We start from the raw sequence: 22,670 nt of genomic DNA on the forward strand, positions 1-22,670 counted from the left end.
AGTGGCAGGATGCATCACCTTGTGATCTGCCAGCAGGGCTGCAGAGGGCTCTATCTGTGTGCTTTGGTTTCTTGGCTTTGGAGTGCCCGGTGCTGGCACTGATTGAGTTGCAGTTTATGTGCTGTGGGGGGACCCTGTGTGGGAAGTGGGTGCTGATTGCTGTCTGCACACCTGGGCTGTAGGAGGACGGTGTGAAGTGGGAGCTGAAGGGCAGAGTTTGAAGATGGAAGTGAATGGCCTTTGGAGTGAGAAGTGTCAAACGTTGCGACTGGCAGCGTTGTCACTGCCAGGAACTTCTTGTTGGACCTCAATGATATGGAGATGCAGAAGGGATGGGAGCTCTGAGTTGCTGTCCTGCCACAGCTTCAAAGGGTTAACAGGCCCCGAGGAAAGGAGGGGGGGGTCTGTTCACACCCTCTGCCCAATCCTGGGAATCCCTGTGTGCTAATTGAGCACTAACGAGATCAAAGGCTCCCATCAGGCAATCATCACCCCCTGGCCCTGTCTTCAGTGCAGCTGGGAGTGGGTCCCCTGCACAGAGCTGCTCTTTGTCTGTGGGTAGGAAAGCAGAGAGATGTGGTGGCCTCTCCCCGTGCGTGTCAGCTTTGGAGCTGGCCTTGCCTGGGCTCTCCTTACTGTGAGTCTGGGGATGGATTTAAGCCTGCAGGAAAGTTTGCTGTTAAAATCCCTGGGTCTGAGCGCGAAGCCCAGCCCCAAAGTCCCCATTCCGGTGCCATCCGTGCTCTGGAGGATCTTCCAGAAGAGAAAAAGCCCTTCTGCAACAAACAGAGACCCGATGGATGGTTGTAGGGTGGAGGAGTTTAACGTCCCTGGGAACATCATCCGTGTCTTCGCTGACCAAGGTACAGAAATGCTGCTGTTTTGGGTCCTGCCTTTTGAAAGCCCCTTTGTGGTCTGAGCTGGGAATGGCTGGGGGAGGACAGGGCAGCAGGCAGAACTGGTTTCTAAGACCAGTCCTGGCTGTGTATGGTCTGATCTATGGGCACGTTATAGGTAATGATGTTAGAGCTTAGAGTGGAGGCAGATGCTCAGCTGTCCGCCTGGGTCCTGACCCCCTTCTCCTTCTGGCCTTCCTGCCTTGGGCTGCTCACACAGCACAGCTGGCTCCTGGGTGAGGGGTTTCTCTGAGACGTTCTGTTATATGGGATCTGCTTTGTCAGTGCTGTCCACATCTCAAGGCACTATTAAGTTCTGTGGAGCTCAGGTTTCCAGTGGAAATCCAGGGCTGGCTTCTGCATGCAGCCTGTCAGTTCAGTTTGCTGCTATATCTGTCCTCCTTTCCCTCCATCCCCATAACAACATCCCTGTCCTGGGGGAGACCTTGACAGTTTTCTGTGGGGCCAATGGCCCCATAAAATTGGGGGTCTCATCTTGATCCAGCAGCCGTGGGTCTGTTGAGCTGCCTGTCTCTGCTCTGCCCATCTTCCTCTTGCTGTGCAGCCGGGAGTTTGATTGAATACTGTGAGGCTGATCCTGCTCCCCATAACGAGGTTCAGACACCACCACCTCTATTTCTTCTTCTCCATCAGGCCACTTCATTCACAGCACGCAGCCCCATCCGCTGCTGTGTCTGCAGAAGCGTCTGTACTTTAACCTCTCAGTGCTGGATGAAGGTGAGCGCCTGACCATGGCTCAGCTGGAGATCAAATTCAGCCACAACTCGTACCACAGCCCCGGCCATGGGGAGGGCTTTGAGCTGAGGCTGTATCACAGCCACCAGGTGCCACTGAAGGGGACGCCCTCCCTGGAGCGAGGGAAGCTGCTGGTGGAGCAGTCCTTCATCCCCCTGCATCAGTCTCTACTCTTCAACCTGAGCGATGTGGCAAAGGAGTGGACAACTCACAGCAGGAACCTGGGCTTGATTTTGGAGATAGCAATGAGTGGGGACAGAACTGCATCAGTGAGCACCGGGTCACGGAGCCTCTGTGCTGGTATTGATTCTTTTGTGGATACCTCTCTGCTGGTGGTGACCCTCATCCCAGAGCAGTGCGGGGCCTCCAGGAGGAGGAGGAGTGCTTACAACGTCCCCATCACACCGAGCAACCTCTGCAAGCCCCGGCGCCTTTACATCAGCTTCAGTGACGTTGGATGGGAGAACTGGATCATCGCCCCACAGGGTTATATGGCCAACTACTGCCTGGGAGAGTGCCCCTTCCCCCTGACTGCTGAGCTCAACAGCACCAACCACGCCATCCTGCAGACCATGGTGCACTCGCTGGACCCCGAGGGGACACCCCAGCCCTGCTGCGTCCCCGTCAGGCTGTCCCCCATCTCCATCCTGTATTACGACAACAGCGACAACGTGGTGCTGAGGCACTACGAGGACATGGTGGTGGATGAGTGTGGCTGCAGATAGTGGATGTTGGGTATGTGTTGTGGGGTCCTAGTTTGGCACGCTGAATGATTGATGGAATAAATCCAAGTGTGATAAATGCCCTCCGTGCTGGTGCTTAGGGAGCTTCGCAGTGGGGCAGGGACTGTCAGATCTTCATTCTGTTCTGCATGAAGGATCTGGGAGGAGGATGCATGAAGGGATGGTGATGGCGGTGGTTTAGTGGCAGTGCTCTGCAGGTGGGGACGGGGTTATGATCAGCTCTGACCCTGGGTGCTGCTCAGCCATCCAATGTAGGTGGCAGCAGCACCAGGCTGGGAATCCCATCCCTATTCTATGCCTGGCAGAGCAGCTGCTGGTGCTGCTGGTGGCCTCGTGGTGGAGCTGCTGCCAGGCTGCGTGTCCTTCAGCTCTTTGCAGCTTAGGCAACACAAAATGAGATGACCCATTTGGCAGCGCTGCTCTGTGTGCATTTTGATCCCCCCCTGAAATCCCACCGCTGCAGCTCAGTGCTAATTTACCTCGTTGAGCAAAGCAATGAGTGCTGGAGCCACGTGGCACCGTGCAGCAGTAGCTTTGCACAGTGTTACAGCCCTCATTAATAACGTGTATATGCATTTGGGGGTTAGTTTGGGTTTGTTTGTTGTTTATTTTTACAAGGACAGCTGTGCAGCTGTTGGCTGCAGCCCTCAGTCCATTACAGTGCTGGGTGCTGAGCCCCCACCCTTCCAACATTGGCTTTCCTGGCACTGCTGCAGCTTTACTGTATTTGGGGGTAGGGGGACAGACAAGGCAGCTGAGTGAACTTGAATTCCTTTAGACATATGAGCCTGTTTCCATCCTTATTTGTGTACCTGCTTCATGTTGTCTCTGAGATCTAATGAAGTTGGGCCTCCAAGGCAGCACTGAGGGTTGAAATAGCTGCAGAGAGGAACGTCTGCCTGCAGCCCTGCTCTGCTGCCAGACCTGAACCACACATGGGTTGAGAACAGCCCTTAGTTTGGTAGCACTCACCTTCAGCTCCTCCCCACCCAATGGTAACCCCTAACATAGCGCAGTGAAAGCAGCATCCGCCACCTGAAGGTGTTAAGAGCTTCAGGTAGGACGTAACCCAGCAGGAAACCCCTTTCTTTCTGAATTAAAACAGGAGGGATTTCAAATCCACCCCCTTTCCTTTGCTGGATGCAGAGCTCACGTAGTGGAGCTGAGCACAGCTGAGCACCCACCCAAGAGCTGCATTTGCTTCCATGCATCCACTCTGCCCTCCACCCCCTCCCCACTTTTGTACCAGTCTGTGTTTAAAAGAAGGAATAAACTTGAAGTTTCTACTATGATTCCCAGTGGTCTCATCATTGAAAGGTTGGGGGGCGGCAGTGAATGCAAGAGCTGTTTATTAATATTTTATTGATGACAAACAGGTTTAAAACAAACTTTGAGACGAAATCAAAAGAGTTAACACCGTGCTAGCACTGATGTCTGGATTTGTAACTCAGAGTTTTAACTGCTACAAAGGGAAAAAAACCAGCACGAAGCAGAGGCAGGCATTCCCATCAGTGAAATAAAGGGGGGAAGGGGAGAGGAGGGGGGTTACGTTACTCAATGGATTGCGTTGCACAGAGGGTTACAGCTTAAACCTAGCGGAAAAGTCTACGCAGCCTACAGAAGGAAAACGAAATTAAAACAGCCCTTCGGCAATGTTAATAAATAAAACAGTCCATCCCATCAAGGAAGGAAGGCGGCCCGGGGCTCCATTCGGTCACGTTTTACAAGTCGAAATGCTGGAGGCTTTAATTTTTATGAGATAAAAGAATGGGTTTTTCGTTTCTGGAAAACAAATTGTTGAGTTTGATTTTGCAGTTTGTTCTTGAACCACGTTGACTTGCAGGACTGAACACAAAACAAACGCTGCACAACCTGCACACCTGTCCCATGGGGTGCACGACTCAGACCCACAGCCCTGTGCTGGGGGGAGACACTGCTGATAAACTACAGCGAATGCAGGTGATGAAAGCGGGTCAAACACTACAGGAAGGACAGTGATGAAAGGGCTTTTTTTTTCCCCCCCCAGATACAAAAAGTGGGTTTCACATCGCTTGAGTACATTCATATGAGAGGTAATTCGAGTTCACCCCCCCTCAAAAAGAAAAAAGAAAAGACTTAGGAACACTTGGAGCCCTTGGATAGAACGCTGACTTCATTCAGACCTTACAAACACGAGGTTATGAATCGCCCTGCTGGTCTCTGCCTGGTGGGAGGCAGAGTTTCGCATCGTGGGATCCGATCAAAGCGGGGCTGGAGGAGTTGTGATTCTCTGCGCCGTTTCTAAGAAGGTTTAGGACACAAATGAAACGCTCCCAGTGCTCCCATAGGACTTATTTCAGATATGGGTACAACTCAGGAATTGGATGGCTTCTCTTATGTGCTTGTTCCAGCTATTTCTTCAGCCAGCACCGATGGCGCAGCTGGGTGCACGACCTGACAAAGCAGCTCCGGGTTTGTTCTGCAACACCCCGAACCTCTCGGCTGTCTGCGTTAATCGCCATAAGAAGCCACACACAAAAGCCTACCCCATTATCTCTAATTATACCCATCTATCAGAGGCCACCTTCCAACAACTGCCTGCTTCGTCCATTTCTCCAACCTGCTTCGGTATCATCGTAGTCTTTACTTCAAAACCAATATAATCCCCAGTTTCCACTACTTCTTCCCCCCAGCTGAGGGAGCAGTGAAGCAGGCCTGGTAGCATCCTTTCCTCCAGGGCCGAAGGGCACAGGAACCCATCCCCTTTCAAGCGCAAAGTTCATCTTACAGAAAGGCTTGTTTTTCACAGAGTAGAGTCCAGACAGTAGCCAATTAAAGCATACAGAAAACACTTTTGAAACCCTCCTCCTGCTCGAGCGCGCAGGCTCCTTCCACTCTAACTGCTATCCGATGTAGGAAGAAGAGGCTGATTGCTGCAACTTTAAATCACACTGAAAGTTCTCAAGGTTGGTGCTCTAATTTAGGTTTGTTTTACACTTTTTTTTTTTGTAAGCTTCTCAGAACAAGGATCTCCCAGGTCCACCACTAAGAATTCAGAGACAAACTTCTAAAAATTCAGTGCTCCTTTGAAAGAATCTCTTTAAAACCACCTTGTCACGAAAGACCCATTCAGAATGTGGGCGGCACGATGACACCAGGATTTCAGAGCCAGCGCTGGACAACAAAACCTCCATCTCAGAGTTGAGCATCAGCTACGTTCCATTGGATTTCTGCTCGGCCTGCTGTCAACTTAAGAACTCCCTTCTCAGATACTCTGCTTCTAAAATGTAAACAGTTACTGCTAAAATATAGTACCCCTTGAAAATGAGAACAACTCTGAGATGAGGGTTTTCCTCTCCCCATGTGCTCTGAAAAGTAATGCCCCGCTCGCAAAGAGAAGTATGGAATGAAGTGAAACCTGCTTAAGGCCCTTCTCTCGAGCTTCTTGGACTGGGGGAGCAGGGACTCGGCTGACCACTCATTGCAGGGTGAGTTGCCTTCCCCGTGAGGCGCCAGCCAGTCCGTCGTTGCTCTCTCTCCTCTCCGGTCGGTCTCCTTGTCTCAGTGAGCTAGCAGTGGGCTCTCTCGCGCGCGCTCCTTTCTCTCTTTCTCTCTCTCTTCTCTCCGTTGGTTGGTTTCTTTCTCCTGTTGCTCTCACACAGTGGTGCTTCAGTTTTAGCAGTGGAAAACAGGTATCCATTTTATTTTATTTTTTTTATTACCCAGAATAAAATGCTGATGAACTAAGCTCCACGCAAGCTTAGCTCTTCTTCCTCAACCTGAAAGCGAGAAAGCAAAAAAAACAAAACAAGAGCTGCATTAGGGCTGTCAGGAGAGAAACAGTTCTCTAGTGCTCACACTGGGGAGTAGCAGCAGAGGGGGGACCTCAGAGCCTTACACTCTAATACTGTGACAGTCCCGTCACTCCGCCATGTTGATACGCGCGTTCCCCCTGGTAGGTGGAGTCCTGTGACAGCGCCACGTCAATCTGAGACTTGAACTCATCACCAAGGTAACTGTCCTGGAAACGAGAGTGTGTGTTAAGCAGCATCGAGCTCCAGTGGTTCCTCACAGAGCAGCCACTGGTAAAGAAAAAGTGACTTTTTGTTTCGTTTTCGCTTTTAAAGTTCACCCCCGATGCCATACAGCTTTTAGCAGTACGCGGCAGCTGAAGGTTAAGGCTCAAGGTGAGGTTGGAACATGCAGCACTGAATTCTTTATACTTATGAAGCCCACCAAGTAGAAGGTCAGAAATGCTGGGGCCAAAAGATGGTTTAGTTTCTACCGTCCTTAGTTCTAAGGAATGGAGATGTGCACACATAGACAGAACACTGACATAAAACCCAGGAAAAAGGGCAGACTGTACATCACTCTCCTTACCTGTGATAATTCTGGTTGGGAGAGCCCAGGCTGACTCATCTGAGATGGCTGACTCATGGAGATATACCCCTGAGTCAGTGGACCCTGGGAGAAAGGCTGGGACACCACGTCTTGGCTCGCCTGGCTATTGGGAAGGTTTGACTGACTCGCTCCAGGAATCCCAAATCGATTTTTCTGGCGCCCACCACGTCCAGTCTTCCCTTTGGGTGCCCCACGTCCTGGAAAGGCATTTATCCAAACCAACAGTGAGAAGCTTTACAAGCGTGTGAAAATCAGATGCTTCTATAATGACCTGTTGACTCACTTTAAGCAACATTTCATGTTGTACTCAACGTAGAAGGTGCAAAGAAATACAACAGGCTTATTATCAAATCACATCTTACTCTCATCAGGACCAAAACCATTATCTCACATCAGACTCACACCATGGCTTTGGCACTGCCCTCCCCGGCCCCATACCTGCAGCCGGGCCGTTGGCCTGCCCAAAGTACCCCGGAGGTGGCATTGGGGGCATCACGAGGTTGAAGGGGATAGGAATGTTCATAGCAGTGACGTGGCTGGGGCCTGCGCTGATCATCCCGATCTGGTCGTGGGTTTGGAAGTACATGTTGGATGGGCGCCCTGGAGAGGGGGAAAGTCACAGTGATTTCAAGCATCCTGAATAATCTGAGATTCATATTCCTGCTTTTAATGGTAACGGAAGGACTTCAAGCAGGAAAAATAACATAATCAGAAACCAGAAACTGAAAGGACAAGCCTAACACTGCCAAGAACCTCTGGGATTTCTACTTCCCTATTTATTCCACACTCCCAAGGCTCAAAGAGACATAACGTGGTCACCCCATCCAATCACTCTTCTATAGCGTTGTTCATGATTCCCACAACACTGACACACACCCCCCCTTCCTCTTCACCTGCCCTGCAGATATGCAGTTAAACCACACAGGTTACTGCAACGTTAAGGACAGCAAAATCCTCCTTAAGTATTCAGACATCACAAGCATTTTTAACACCCACATTTTTCTGTAGCATCTCCTCAAGCATTTAAACATTTGCAGTCTATGAGACACTGCAGAAGACTAGTGAATGGTGTTAATGCTGAAAGCTTCTTTACCTTGACTGCTCCGGTCATAGACAGATCCTGGAATAATAGCTTCACGTGCATCATACATGGCAGTGGTCATGAAACGGGCACCCTGAAAGCATTGAAGAAGTTGGACAAAGGTTTAGCACCGAGCTGTACAATGCAACCTGACTGTAAGGCAAGTAAAAACTCAGAGAAACCATCACAGATAATGTTTCTAATACATGAAAAACATCCAGCTGTCATCCCAACCACATGCTTACAATTCTCAACGTAAAAACCTTACAGAACACTTGTATAATGAGCTTGCTAAATCTACACAAAGTAATTATTACATGATGTTTCATGCATCTCAGAAGTTATCCCATTGTACAGTTTTACAGTGAATAAAGACAAGCTGCTCCACTTAGAAACCACAGCTTACTTTGCCACTGCCCATTTACTAGGCGAGAAGTGGAAAGATACAGCTGTGAGGACACATGGGTGCCTGTTTATTCCATCAATTTATGATTATCAATGCCCAGTTACTTCACACCACAGGTATCTGAGGAACGGGAAAGGCCAACTTACTGGGTTGATAGTATTGACAAGTTTTCGGGGCTTGCTGAATTGCATGAGGCTCTCCCGGAGGTTATTCAGTGGTCCCTCCACCAGAACCTTCTGCTCCTTGTAGTAATTCAGCAGGTGATTCCAAAGCGGTTGTTTAGACAGAGCTTTTGGGTTCCCAACAATAATTACCCCATACCTATGGAAGAATTGACAATCAAACTCATTCTAAGGAAAGAAAAACTGTAACTATGGCTGCTAAGACAGAAAAGAGTGAGTGAAGGGAAGATGACTTCTGTCCTGGAGGCAAAGAGGAAGAGCATGCTGGATTCTGCACACTTCCAATACAAAACAGTAACGCTGACTGATTTAAGATTGAATGATTTCCATATTCCCTTCAAGGCTCACTCAAACCAGGCAGAGGAACAGGCTTACCACCCACAGAACACAGCCCTTAGTAGCTCGTTTCTAAAACGAAATCTGTTCAATTTCACCTTACCTTGCTCTTGTAAGAGCCACATTAAGACGCCTGGGGTCATTCAGAAATCCTATCCCTTGGTGTTCGTTGGCCCTCACACATGACAGGATAATGAAGTCCTTCTCTCGTCCTTGGAAGGCATCCACACTTGCAATTTCTACTTCCTAACACAGAGGAAAACACGTAAATCATGGAAGCACAGTACATACCAGTTGTACTACCAACAGGTATTACAAAACATACTGGCTGCAATCTAACAGTTCCATCATTTGGGAAAAGTGTTATTTTTGTCATGTCAGATGATCTGATAATTCCACTGCCCACTAAAGAGCTTCCCTAAGGGAGAACAGAGTCTCAGTTCAAGACAAATAACTTTTATGTTCATGTGCTTTGTGGTTCTTACATTTCCCCCCTACAACTGGCACCTGCTACAGAAAGCAGCCCTTCTCCAGGTACGCTGCCAGAATGAATTTGGCTATCCAAAACCTCATAGCAATACAGATGCAGATTAGCACACTGCTGCTCCCAGCTCCTGAGAAGCCTGAATCAGAGGAACAGATCATTCCTGGCAGGGACAGAAGTATTTCCACCAAGTTTTCCTTCAGTGAAAACACTGCCCAAGCTTTCAATTATTGCAAAAGAGACTGTATTAAACATCTAACCAGCCTGCCTGCAGCACCATGGTTTACAGGTTGGTGGAGGAGGTCCATTCATCAGAGGACACAGTCCTAAGCAAACAAATACTTGAACATCAGGATTTATGGTGCTCAACTTCCTGCATGTCTCCGAGCTTGAGATGTTTTTCCACAGCTGAAGCACTGCTGACCTTTCTCTTTTGTGCCTCAATGAGCCCTCAGAGGACAGACTCATTGAAGCTCTCCTTCCAGCAGAACCTCACTGGGCTTTCTCTATTATTTGGCAAACTGCTCTCCTGAAACTTACTGGCATTTGCTAAGACCCTCCCTTCATCTATTTTACCTAAGGTCAACTAATCGTGCTCAGAAGTTACTAAAGAACAAACAGATTGGAGCCTGAGAAGCCAGACTGAAAATGAAAACATTTGAGTTTCACAGTGTCTGCCTTTTCTATCTTCTCAGCATCAAGAAGTTCTCTTGTTTGTGCAATGACTCCATACCTGGTAAAGTTTTGTATGCAAGGAACCACTGAACTGCATGTACTGCACCAGATAGGATCGCTGGCCTTCATAAGGAGTAATAATGCCAATCTGATCAGGTTTGGCACCAGCTTTCAATAGCTTTGTAGTTATCTTCTCCACATTGGCAGCTTCCGTTCTAGATAAAAAAAAGATTCATTTATTTAAGTAAATTACAGCATTAGGTCTAAACACCTGCAGTGAATGGGGCTAGAAAACCTGAACACGTGTGCTGTGCCTCCTTTCACAAAGGCTACTTCAGAAACAGATCATTTTTACACCACAATGCTCTGTCACTCAAACTAGTTCAGCTTAAGCTTTGCAAGAACATTCACTGCTATCACCTCTTGGCTGAGGCTACAAACAGATGCTCTCATCCAAGGGAACAAGAGCAAAAGCTAACACCTCAAAACGAGGTCACAACACCACAAATCTATCCTGAAATCTACATCCACCTTTTCAGTACTGCACAACTAGGCTTCCTGGAATAGCAGAATTCAGAACAGCCATCACTCTTTTGAAATACACTTCACAGAGTTAAATGTATGCTTGTACTTTGAGTGAGACCATGAGAAGTGTTCCAGCCTGCTGTACAAACAGATCCTTCTGTTGTTTTATCTTAAAGTTTTAAATAGAGAACTTATTTTTAATGCCAATCGCCCTGTCAGCCAACAATTGTGCTATTTGTTTGTGCACAGTCTGCCCTGCTGCATTCAGCACTCCTGCACACACAGTTCAAGAGACAGACAGGTTAAAAATATCACAGCAGATATGTTTAGTAAGTTGGTCTGGTTCTTCCTTCCAGGCACACAAATAAATGCATGTAATGCAAAGGAGCAAAGTGTTAGAAGCTCGCTCTTTGGAAAACTTTGGATGTGCAGAAAAAACAGATAGGAAAAAAAGAATGAAATTCCCACCCCTCCACTGCTCTCTTGTGCTACCTTCTCCTCTTCCAACATCTTCCCTTTAGGATTTTGTTTCAGAAGCTACTGGAATTCAAGCTTTGAAATGGGACTCAACCAGCACTTCCTGGGTGCAAATGCAGTCATTTTACTTCTGTTTTAAATTCAACCCTCTCACATGGGGCACTTAATTGCTTGTACACTTATACTATCAGTATTCCTAAGTAAATTTATCTCAGTATCGATTTTTACCTGTTCAGGTAAGAGGTGCCTGAGCTGGCAATTTCTTCCTGTCCTTGTGTAACATAGAAAAACATTGGCTTATCTGGTTGCGGCCACTGGAAATCAAACCCTTTCTTCACACGGTCAGCTGAAGAACACAAAAGTGATCAAGTCAGTACTGCTTTACTAGACTCAAAACCATCAGTGTGGAGGCAGTTCCTTTCCTAGTTGAATTTAAAAGAAAATAATCTAGATCAAAGAATTTCTCCTTCGATCCTTAATGAACTGTAGAGAAAGGAATTTGAAGGAAATGCCATTCTTACTCACCTGCAGTGACACCATTCTGGAGCGAGCCCTCATAGAAGATGTTGGATGGGAAAGCACTCAGGGCAGGGTGCATGCGGTACTGCACCTGCAGGCGGATGGGACGAATCCCCAGCACTACCAGCCTCTCAAACAGGGACTGAGACAGGCCTGCCTTTGCAGCTTTCTTACACATCACAACGGGACCAAGCTGGCAATGGTCACCTACGAGAATAAGCTGTGGAAAAGAAAAAATCACCACTAATAACAACGCAGATAACTAAGTCTGAATTTTCTGCCTAAACTACTACTTCACCTATTTATAAATCACACTTTAAGGACATCTGATGGCTCATACCTGCTTTGCTCCCAGCACAACTGGCACCATGCACTCTGGCTCAGTGGCTTGGGTGCTCTCATCGATCAGAATGGAGCGGAACTGCATTTTTGCAAGTCTTGGATCACCAGCTCCCACACACGTGCAACAGATCACATCTGCATTCTGAGACAGAAACACAACCGAAATCAATCAAGCAGGACAGATAACACTTCCAAACAGAAGGTCACTGAATATCATTCCAGGGATCTCCCCAAAAATTAAACTGCACACTGATATCTGCCAACAAACTGCAACCAAGCTTCCAGTGGGAGAAGGCAGTAACAGGACTATTGTATCTAGTGGAACTTTACCATGAGCAATTCACGCTCTGCTGTTCGTTTCAGTGCACGGTAGCGTTTCTCATCAGCAGATGACAGTTCTCCAGTTTCATCTTTGAGTTGTTGCAGCTTCTGAAGCTCTGGCATGCTGCAAAAATGGAATTTTGCATTATAATCTAAGTAACAACTCCAGCTCACACTGAAGCTCTTTGCATATTACCACAGAAACAAGAAAATGTGTTTGCCAAACTAAAAATGACTTATGTACAGAGCAAAATATATACAGTCACTGTCAGAGAGCTGTTAAAACAACCTCATCCATCACTATACCTGAGGTTTGGGGGTTTTGGGGGTGTCTTCCCCTCTCCTCTCACCCATTTCTTACCTATCCATGTTTCTGATCTGGTTATGCAGTGCCAAGAAGGATACAGGTGAGTCAATTGCCTCACGGCTTTTAGCACACAGCCGAACCACTTTCAGACCAGTCTGATGGATCTTCTCTGTCAGCTGATCTACAGCTATGTTACTCGGAGCACACACTAACACAGGCCTTGGGGGGAAAAAAAGAAGGCAAAAAAGTAAGTGCCAATGAACTAAAAGCTTCTCCCTGCACAAAAGGACCCTAAAATTAAGCTACTGATGAACATCTTCTGATTTAAGCTCAGAACTTCACAGAATAATACGCTTCTAGAAAATCTTCCCAGTTCAAAGGATACAGACTGCTTAAGTGTTTAAATGTGAGCTGATTCTCTGGACCAATAATGAGGTAAGCTCAGGCATAAAGATTCAGAGAAGTTCTTACCCATTGCCCTGTCTAGCCAGATGATAGACAATGGTAGCTGATGTCACTGTTTTTCCAGTACCAGGGGGACCCTGGATAAGGCTCAGAGGACGCTGCAGGACAGTCTTCACAGCATAAACCTATAGAATTATTGTAATGCTATTCAGTATTCCATGCACTCAACCTCAGTCATAAATCCTTTATCATATTCTTTGCATGTAGAAAAAAGGAAGATGAGGTTACCTGAGAATGGTTGAGATCAGGAAGTCCTTGTGCTGTAAAGCGCTTTGGCAACTGGCATTTAATAATTACATCTTCCACCTCATGGCCTAACAGTTTGTGATAGATGTATCCTGACACCGAAGTCTCATCCACAGCAAATGTTTTTAAAGCACTCTGCATTCTGAAATGAACAAAGGACAAAAAACATAACAATATCAGGATTACCTCAGATGACATTATGCATAAACGTCTAACAGAAGTTAATCAGCCATCAGACATTAACACAGCTTTGGGAAAAAAGACAGTGCAAAGCATCTAATAGCAGAATTAAGAGCCCCAAAGTTATTAGACTTCCAGAACACAGATCTTTGTTTCTCCAGTGTGCATTCCACAAAGCAGAACCTCAAACCAGCCATGGAACTGGACCCTGACAGAGTTTGCAGTGGATGTTTTAGGTGCAAGATCTGAATAAAAGCTGTACTCAGTCCCTCTATTTCATGACAACAAACAAACTCCTATCTCACAACACGCAGTATGGACACATCTCAAGCCCACAGACCCCGCAGCTGATTCAGTTTCCTTGAGATTGTCAAAGTTATTCAAAGTTGAGGAGAGCAAATAAGAACAGAGATCCCTTCATGACTGCATTAACAAACAGAACCTCAAATCTTTTTCTTCTTAAATCCTAAATGCTACTAAGCTTGAGGTTAATTTTTCCCCTTGGATTTGCATGTTACATGAATGTATTTCCAAAATCCCTGAACATGCTTTCGAAGCGAGAAACAGTGACAGCTTGGAATTCAGCTGAACATTACCACCTCTAACAACAATTAGAGCTGTTGCTCTGTGAAGCAGGTGTCACGTTCGTGAACTTGATGAACTCAATACACTCCCTCTGATTGCGAGCATAATGAAACAATACATCATCTCGTGTTCAAAAATCCCACTGAAGTCAGAAGAAAAAATATACACCTACTGAACTCATTATGAACTCATCTGCTCAGTTTAAGTGCTTTCAATACCTGTCAAATGAAGTAGACTTCCACACAAAATCCACTTGGAAGTTATGAGTAACCTCCACAGGGGCTCCAACGCTGCTCCTCAGCTCAATGGCTATCTCATCACCATAATCTGTAGAACCTCGTTAAGTAGTAATCTATAGCAAAAATTTGAATTTTATTTTTCCCGATTTTGATTTATTAAAGTAGACACCCACTAATTACAATAGTTCCAAAATTACTTATGTACACAATTTAGGGGTTCCTCAGAGATAATTTAATATTTCATTAAGCTTCATCTGAAGGCTCACTAAGTAAAGGATACTATCAGGAACTTTGATAACATGGCCAATTCCTTTCCACAATGGGGCCAGGTCTCCTTTATACCTCAGGCAGATCTCATCTCCTTGCATAAGACGCATATCTACAAAGCAAAGAGAAAAAAGAACATTTACAACAACCAGCCCACAGTGCAGAAAACCTACAGGACTATCTTATATTCCAGGCCAGAGCATTACAGTTCTTTAAATAGTGATGTTATTCACCAGGTAAAAAAAACATGAAGTTGAGCTGTCATTACCTGAATCAGTCTTTGGCAAAGTGAAATAAGCAATTCTTTTCTTGTTCAAGCCCAGGTCCCATCTGACTGTGATGTTATCTTGGGTCTAACAATAAAGAAAGATAAAATATTATGTTCTTAAGGAGCTGTTCACCAACTACCACAATTCTCATGGCCCTAAACGTCAAAACAGTGGAGAAATACAAAACTTGCTCTTCCACTGCCGTCAAATGCCTGTATTTATTATTATGGACTGTATTAACACCACCTGTAGAAGTTAATTCTGTTTCAAAGACAACGTATTTAGTTAATGAGAAATATGTTGTAATCACCACCTGTGTTTGCTTTATAAAAAACCATTAAGTGTCCCCAACATATTACAAGCTTGACTGGAAAGTGACTGATAAAAGGTAACTAAATGTTATGAGTAAAAGAACGTAACAGAAGGTAGCCAAGAAGCAGCTCTGACAAAGAATATGATTCTAGGAAAGACAAACTTGGAATTCAGAACAGATGGAAGACCTTAAGTGTTGTCTCAAGTTTTTCCCTGTGATCACACATCATTACTACTGTTAATTACTGTCAGGTCTTTATTACAGTAATATTACATATACTTCATTTTAGTTTTTCCTTCTATTAAGTGAGAGAACTGGTCAGAAGTCCCCCCCACCCACTTTTCAAGCAGGTTACCTGAGACTCCTTAAGCTTCTTGTCATAGTCTGCCTCAAGCTTGACTAGAGGACCAAATATATTTTGGTACTGATAAGCATCTTCGTATCTAAGCAGGACATGCTGTGGCTCTTCATCAACACCAGGCTTTTCTAAGTCCTCAAGGGTTGCAGATGGATTTTCCTAGAATTTAACACACAAGTCTTGTTTGTGCTTAAAACTTTGAAACAAGTGACAATAAACCGCTAAAACTATACTGAGATATTATGTCATGCTCAACTACCTGCAGTCAAGTTTGTTCTGCATTAACAGATGTACAGAAAAAGCTTTCAAAAAGCAGAGACTGACTACAGACTGACTGACAGAACCCAAAGATGAAGCTTTCCTACTTTAACAGGTGATCTCCTGAATTCTCTAGTAAATTCCCAGTTGTATTGCTTCTCAAAAGGTTAAGGTTTGAACCTCATATATATTAGGTTACGTTTCCTGCTTTACACTGTTGCTAAAACAGCCTTGTCCCTCCTTTATAAGACACAAAACCAGCACTAAGTAAAACTTAAATGGTATCTGAAATGTGGGAAATACCTTCCAAAGTTCTTCCAGTTTGTTAATCTGCTGAGCTGTAATCTGACGTGCTCTCAGCTGTTCCTGCTCAGATGGAATCTTTACCAGCCACGAAAGGAAACAGCGATCTTGGATAAGAGGCTGCCACTGCGAACTGTCCCAATTAATATCCTTTAAACTGCTCTGACTTGCACATGGTTGCCTGCACAACCAAAATATTGGAAAAAAGTTATTACTTTGAAACAGCTGTAAGGGAATCTACCAAAGTATAAGAACACATTTAATGTATTCTTCAAACATATTAAGCATCTTGGTTAAAAGAAGAGAGCCAACACTAGTAGCCGGCTGAGCCAATTCATCAATTCCTGCATTTCAACACTGCAGAGGCAAGGTATCCTAATCAGAATTTCTCCTGTATTTCTAGAACTGAAAAAATTCAGCATCTAAGATACTAAATATGACGTAGGGATAAAAAGGAGAGTATAAAACACTGAGGTACAAAGTGAAAGCTGATGGTTGTCATGTAGAAATCCAGTTGTGCAATACTTAACACAAACACTGTAATAAAGGCATTCTCTCACCTGCACAGCAAAACAACCACAGAGTCTGCCTTAGCTGGAATAAAGCCAAGGAGAAACACATTACGACATCCGCAGTTGTAACATTCCAGGACAGTCTCTCCTAGAGGTCCATCTTTATGGAGAGTCACCTCTTTGCACTTTGCTCTCACAAGATGATTAACAATGTGGCTGAAACCAGAGAGGATGTGTATTTATAAGCAGTCAATATGAAAACCAGATTTAGTTCTAACTTTATGTAACGTAGCAACTCAGTCATTATTAAGAGATAAACAAAAACCTATTCATACTTTGGCAGACATTAATAATTCCCTGCTCTTTTCATCCAGGCCAAGATGACTGCTGACAGTTTCAGTGTTTTTCCAGTGCATAAATACTTTGAAGTGAATGTGAAAGAAGGGGCAATGTGTAAGAAATTGTTATTTGGAAGCAGCTTCCTGACGCTCCAGAGATCACAGCATGAGTTACGCTGCTCTGCAAGAGCACAGGGGGAAGAAGCAGTGAGCTCACATCACAAAAGTAATTCAGGTTCTACTGAGATGGAACTGTAAGCTCATAACAGGAAAAGCTAGAGGTTGGAGGTTCACATTCAAGTCACGAGACTTCAATCATGGTGGAAAATATAAGTCACACCCATTATGCCATTTCAAAACAAACACTAAAGCAAGTTTGCCCATCTAATTTCCATCATTTAATCATTTACCTGCCAGATGTATTTCCACGCCCATTACAGAACCACTTTTTGCTGGTGTTGCAGTAAACCACACAGGCAGGGTCATGGATACCACAGTAACTGGAAATGAAACGAGATGAGGAAGTGGTTGGGAAATTGTTAATAGGAAAATGCAAATACAAGATTTAGAAGTGCACAAAATAAGGCGAAGTGAAAATTAGGAATCATGAGAGTTGTTGGAAGCACCTAACACATGAGTTAAACATCTGGTCTGAGGCAAGCTTTTTAACTATTTCTATCATTACCATTTCTAGGATGGCTCAACTTTGTAGTCCTTAGAAGAAAGGCCCAAGAGCTCAGCAATGCAGCACGGTCAGAGCACACAGGAGCTCAGCAGGGGGCACTCCCTGCCTAGCAGCAGGCAGCAGCTCTTAAAATTCCAGCCATGCACATTGCACTCAGTGCCCCCACCTTCTGGAAATGATCAGCTCTCACCTGCAAGCATGCACGGGAAGATCCTTTGTATAGTAAGTATCTTCTTCATCTTCTTCAAAATTCAGCTCTGCCAGAAGCTGGCTGGTTTTAGCTACATTATCATCCACTGCTCCATTCTGCAGAATGCCATCAGGTCCATTAACCTGCAGTACAAGGTCAGTGCTTAGGTTATACTATCAAAATATGTTCAGAACAAATGGTAATCCCTACTTTGTTATGTAAAAACTTATCTTTAACTCAGGAAAAAGCTCAGAAGAACATAAAACCGATAAGAGTTTGAAATACACACCTCATATAACAAAAATAATCACTTATACATTGTATATATAATCAATGCTTGCTTCATTAGTTCCTATTTGACAGGAATCATGAAGCGTCAGTTCACAAATAGGAAAAATGAATGACAAAAGTCAATTATTTTTCTGTGGATTATCTTTTTCTCTATCCACCAAAATAAACCTCCTCCTCAGAGACTCCAGAAGCAAAGACAACAGGGAACAGGGGACCAAGACCTGTTCCAATGCATATCTAACTAAAATAGAGCACGAAAGAACAGAAGCTGGCTCTCAGCACAGTGCCCAGCTCTCCAAGCAGCATCACTTGCTCTGTGTGTACCACCTGTATGACATGCAACCAAACAATCCAGGTGTGACAATCCCTACTGCGTTACTCAGAAATTGTTTTAGCCACCATAAAAAACAAAGAGGCCCCATTAAGTTACCCAGGAAACACAGAAACTCCATTCAAACTAACACAGCCCGAGTTCCCAGAGCAATGCCTTTCTGCATGGCTAATGCAGCACACAGAACAGGTGTTCCCTCTTTGCACTGAGGACACAACCTGCCAGCACCACAAAGCTCTGCGTCAGCACGTTTGACACATCAAGTCTTACTCACGTTAAAAATAACTCCATTTTGGCAATACTCAGCGCAGTGCTTTTACCAGCAGGAAGGAGCACCAACAGGTGTGAATGGCACAAAGCAGACTTTAGCTTGACTAAAGCAGCCATTGTCCCTTGGGTCTCCTGAGCTTCCAGTTCCATTCTGCCACAGTAACCACATCTCTGCAGACTGACAGTCATTGGGGGTGGAAGGGAACTGCAGCAGCTCAACACTGAATAGCATCTTCTTGGCTGTTTCTGTGTGTGTTTCTTAGCACACACAAACCTCTCATCCTACAGCAGAGCATTCAGGCCTGCAGTGATGACAACACGATGGCACCCATCTGTCAGCAGCGGGACCCAGCAGCTGTGCTGTGCCTCAGCAGGCACACAGGAAGGAAGTGGCCCAACTATTGTTCTAAACTCGCTGCCATGTTAGTTTGTGTGCGTTTTATTAAAATCAGGCAGCACCAGCTGTTGTGTAAGATTTGGGGGGGGGGGGCTTCTCTATTTTAAATGTGTTGACTCAAACTTCTGGCACAGCAAGTTTAGCAGCCACACCAAACAACTTGCACGGCTCTGAGAGCTGCTGGTCCCTCCCTGGCTCCTCGTTGGCCTCCAAAGTCCTGCTCAGGAGACAGCAGCAGTGCTCAGGGGAACCGAGCTGCACTACAGCACAGCAGCTGACCCAATTAACACAGCAGCTTGCAGTGACCGCGCTGAGCCCCAGCCGGGTGACAGCAGCTTCCTTGCTGTGCTGCTGGCTGACGTACCCACCCACACACCAACCCATCAACAGGCAACACAGCCATCAGCACAGCTGTACTTTAAAGCTGTCAGGCTGCAGCAAGAGAAACGATGACAGCTAGGCAAGGATTCAGCCAGGATCTTGCTATACAACACAGCACTCAGTTGTGGCTCTGCACCCCTGCACTGCTCAGCACACACAGGACACCCAGCTCAGGTAAGTTTTTCTCATGCTTTAGAAAAACAGGCACTTCTGGATTTGCATAGCTAACTATTTGTTGCTTGTAGAGACTCCTCTAAAGCTGTGTAACATTCGCAGCGCCTTATAATCTGCTGTGCTTGTTTGATCTGCCTTTCAAAACAAGGGAAGGCGCGTTACTGAGGGCATTCAGCCTCACAGCAACACAGACTGAGCTGTTTCACAACGGTGCCCCATGCTCAGGGCAGCCACCAAATGGACTCACAGCAAGAGCATGGGAGAATGTGCTTCCTCCTCCTACCGGAGCTGAGTCCTGGCCTGAGGGAGCAGGGAAACGCTGTGGAAACGATCAGAATTTATCTTAATCCAAATCAAATATGCTAATTAGCTTGTCTTAATCATCAGAAAACTGTATTTCCATTGCTTATAGAAAACAGCAGGCGTTGCTCCTGCACTGCTTAACCTCTGCCTGCCTTTTGTCACTCAGGCACTAATCTGTGCTAACAGCATCCTCTTAAGCTATTAGTTAAGAATATGCTGAGGAACAAAGCTTTCAACGCTCAATGAACCCCATTTTCTGAAGAAATGAAGGGCTCTGCACTGCTCAACTCATCTTATTTCAGTCCACAGGGTACAAAAAAGGCATCAGAAAATGGAACGGGAGTTAAAATAATATCCCTTCAATGTTTATCAGGATGAAATAAGATTTATTTACTCACAATCACAGTAAAAATTTCAGCTAGGCAAAAACGTATGCAACCTGTGAGGCTTAAATTTAGCCGTGTTCCTTCCAAAAGGCATCAACGAGCTCACATAATCTATTCAAGGTAGTAAAACCTCCCTGAGAATCCTTCAAATGGTCTATTTCTGATCTCAGTGCTGATGAGAACATTGAAAGGCAAAGGTCCAAACAGAGCAGGGGCTGTTGGGTTACAATGAGCTCCAACATCACACTCACTGTGCTCCTGAGTCCTTGTTGGAACAGCTTCCCCTATCCCAAATTCAGAGAGTATGGGGATAACTGCAAAACTCTGCCCTGAACTAAAAGCACTCAGCCATTCCCAGCCATTACCAACATCCTCTGCTTCCTGCCTGCCAGGACGGATGCTTACAGACACGCTCATACCTGGATGTGCTCCCCACATCTTCCTTTTTCCCCTTCTTACTTCAAAGGCTTTTCAAACATGTTTAGACAAAAAGAGAAGCAATCCTCTGGCCTCATCTTTTACACTCTCAGACTCGTTTTTGGGGTGGTTTTTCTTCCTCTTCTATCCAGACACCTCTTTACTGAGAGTTCTGGAATGATCAGAGCTTTAAAAACTAGGATTTCAATCCTAATATCTTTTTAATCAATTAACACATAACACTGACTACAAACAGACCGCTTAACAACTGCAATTCAAACGGGAAAAAGGGCTGTTTTGCCCCAACAGAGCTACAAGTCAACACACAACAAAGCAAACAGCCCACAGGAGCTCAGCTCTAATTCCACACCATGAACACTGCCCTAAAGGGAGTTCCAACACAGCACCATATCTGGGCCCACCTGCACTGCACACCTGAAGGCTGCCAGCCATTCACTGCTCTAAGTCTGCTCATTTCTGTGTCATTTACAGATCAGCCTTGGAAAAATGAAGTTAAAGAACTGAATCCCCCCCCCGAGTGTTTTTGAAGCAGGATGAAGAGCTTTGATCTACAGCACTTCAACTCCTCTAAAGGCACATCCTGGAACACAATTTACAAACAATTGTTAACGCTGAGATCACTTAATATAACAATATATTCTAAGATATACAAAAGCAGCCCAGCTCTAAACAGAGCACAAAACAGCCTCTCAGGTGTTTTTGGGCTTCTTTTTTCTTGCTTTAGGCAATCAAGCAGCGTTTCCTTTTACAACACTTCTTGGTTTCTGGCTGCACGGCCCCAGTTCCCTCTTTCCTTCCGCATCTGCGAACTTTTTAAACCAGAAACGCGGCCCTCATCAGGCAGCGTTAAGAATACTCCTATTTCTCAGCCTCGAGGAGCTCCGCACACCAACCAACACCAATGGGGCGCTATGGGCTGTCACTACCCTACAACCCCAAACAAAGCCGCCTGGCAACCGGTGGCAAAAAGGCCAGAAGGATCTCTTGGGAAGGAACGCTCCGTTTTCACAACATTCAACACCTCGTAACTCAAACAAGAAAACAAACCCAAATCCTCCCTCCTGGGCAGCGCTCCTCGCTCCGTATCGCGACTATCGGGACATGCACGGCGATATCGCGACTATCACGACACTATCACGACATTTAACCGTAGGCCCCGCCGCCTCCTTCCGCCTCCCGCCCAGTGTTTCCCCGCTCGGCCCCACACCCGCCCGCCCCTTCCGCGCTCCCCCCGGTGGCGGCACCGCCTCACCCCACCCCTCTCCCCCCCCTCACCCCGCGGCTCGGCCTCACCTGGGCCTCGATGGGGCCTGCAGGGCCCTGCCCCGCTCCCGGAGCTCCTTGGGCCTGGCCGGGCCCCGCCTGCCCGGCTCCGGGCGGGGTTTGAGTTTGGCTGGGGAGGGTGAAGTCGGTGAATTCGAACTCGGATCCTTGAGTGTCGGCACCGAGCAGCTCGGCCTCCTCCGTATCCAGGAAGGTGAGGGTCTGCGAGCTGGGGCCGTACGCTTCCACGCTCATGGCGGCGGTAGAGAAGAGAAGCGGCGCTTCGGGCCGGGCCGCGCCTCACGGAGCCCGGGCGCCGCGCTACGACAGCGGCGGGATCAGCCGCGAGCACTAGGCCGCACCCCGGAAAACCGGCCTTTAAAGAATCCCCCGACGCCCCGTTCGGGCGGCTCCGAGTCGACGGGAGGAAGGAGCCGAAGGAGGGAACCGAGAGTCCCCGGAGGAGCCGAGAGAGGAACCGTCCGGCCGCACCGCGCGCCAGGCCAGGCCAGGAGCGGTGACGCGGAGCGCGCAGCGGACGCCAGCACGCCCCGTGCGCGTGGGCGGGTGACGCAGCACGCACACACCTGGGAGGGCACGGCGTGAGGGGGCGGGGCTACGCGCGGAAGGCGCGAAGAGGGGAGCGAACCACCTGAAGTGTGGGGGGGGATTGAGGGGAGGACGCGGTGAGGGCGCTGTCAGTTTGAACCTAAAGGAGGGGTTGCACCCCCCGCTACAAAATGGGCTCTACCGCGAGGGGGCGGGGCCTGATTGCTGATTGACTGCTGATTCAGCCAA

The 22,670-nt window shown here is 46.5% G+C and overlaps 2 protein-coding genes and 1 long non-coding RNA gene across 4 annotated transcripts; 2 read left to right on the forward strand and 1 right to left on the reverse strand.

The window, feature by feature from the left end:
• The first annotated feature begins 57 nt into the window (after window positions 1-57).
• On the forward strand, window positions 58-3,687 carry GDF1 (growth differentiation factor 1). The gene is made up of 2 exons (XM_015886115.3): window positions 58-863; window positions 1,551-3,687. The coding sequence occupies exons 1-2, from the start codon at window positions 575-577 to the stop codon at window positions 2,375-2,377; spliced, it is 1,116 nt and encodes a 371-aa protein (XP_015741601.2). The 5' UTR covers window positions 58-574; the 3' UTR covers window positions 2,378-3,687.
• A 40-nt stretch (window positions 3,688-3,727) lies between these two features.
• Window positions 3,728-22,433, reverse strand: UPF1 (UPF1 RNA helicase and ATPase). Of its 2 annotated transcripts, none has more exons than XM_015886092.3 (24): window positions 21,903-22,433; window positions 17,639-17,781; window positions 17,174-17,263; window positions 16,474-16,641; window positions 15,914-16,094; window positions 15,350-15,511; window positions 14,681-14,765; window positions 14,426-14,524; window positions 14,125-14,233; window positions 13,124-13,283; window positions 12,902-13,020; window positions 12,485-12,649; window positions 12,133-12,247; window positions 11,801-11,944; window positions 11,467-11,680; window positions 11,170-11,287; window positions 9,998-10,154; window positions 8,884-9,026; window positions 8,409-8,583; window positions 7,869-7,950; window positions 7,214-7,375; window positions 6,755-6,972; window positions 6,273-6,395; window positions 3,728-6,153 (listed from the first exon to the last, which is right to left on the reverse strand). In XM_015886092.3, the coding sequence occupies exons 1-23, from the start codon at window positions 22,125-22,127 to the stop codon at window positions 6,276-6,278; spliced, it is 3,354 nt and encodes a 1,117-aa protein (XP_015741578.1). In that variant the 5' UTR covers window positions 22,128-22,433; the 3' UTR covers window positions 3,728-6,153; window positions 6,273-6,275. The 2 variants fall into 2 exon arrangements, with proteins under 2 accessions (XP_015741578.1, XP_015741577.1); XM_015886091.3 differs by having other exon boundaries at window positions 14,125-14,242.
• Window positions 19,060-21,291, forward strand: LOC107325363 (uncharacterized). Its single transcript, XR_001559667.3, has 2 exons — window positions 19,060-19,482; window positions 21,081-21,291. It is a non-coding gene; the product is annotated as an uncharacterized LOC107325363 (long non-coding RNA).
• Window positions 22,434-22,670: the final 237 nt, after the last annotated feature.

This window comes from Coturnix japonica, chromosome 16 (assembly GCF_054131305.1).
Source record: "Coturnix japonica strain WE chromosome 16, WE-NBRP24, whole genome shotgun sequence".
Classification (NCBI taxonomy): Eukaryota; Metazoa; Chordata; class Aves; order Galliformes; family Phasianidae; genus Coturnix; species Coturnix japonica.

Coding starts and splice junctions, on each gene's coding strand:
- GDF1 (XM_015886115.3), top strand. CDS start 575: ATGTGGTGGCCTCTCCCCGTGCGTGTCAGCTTTGGAGCTGGCCTTGCC. Junction 864..1,550: donor CCGTGTCTTCGCTGACCAAG/GTACAGAAATGC, acceptor CTTCTCCATCAG/GCCACTTCATTCACAGCACG.
- UPF1 (XM_015886091.3), bottom strand. CDS start 22,127: ATGAGCGTGGAAGCGTACGGCCCCAGCTCGCAGACCCTCACCTTCCTG. Junction 14,766..15,349: donor AGAAGCTTAAGGAGTCTCAG/GTAACCTGCTTG, acceptor CTTTATTGTTAG/ACCCAAGATAACATCACAGT. Junction 13,284..14,124: donor AAGTCTACTTCATTTGACAG/GTATTGAAAGCA, acceptor TGTTCATTTCAG/AATGCAGAGTGCTTTAAAAA.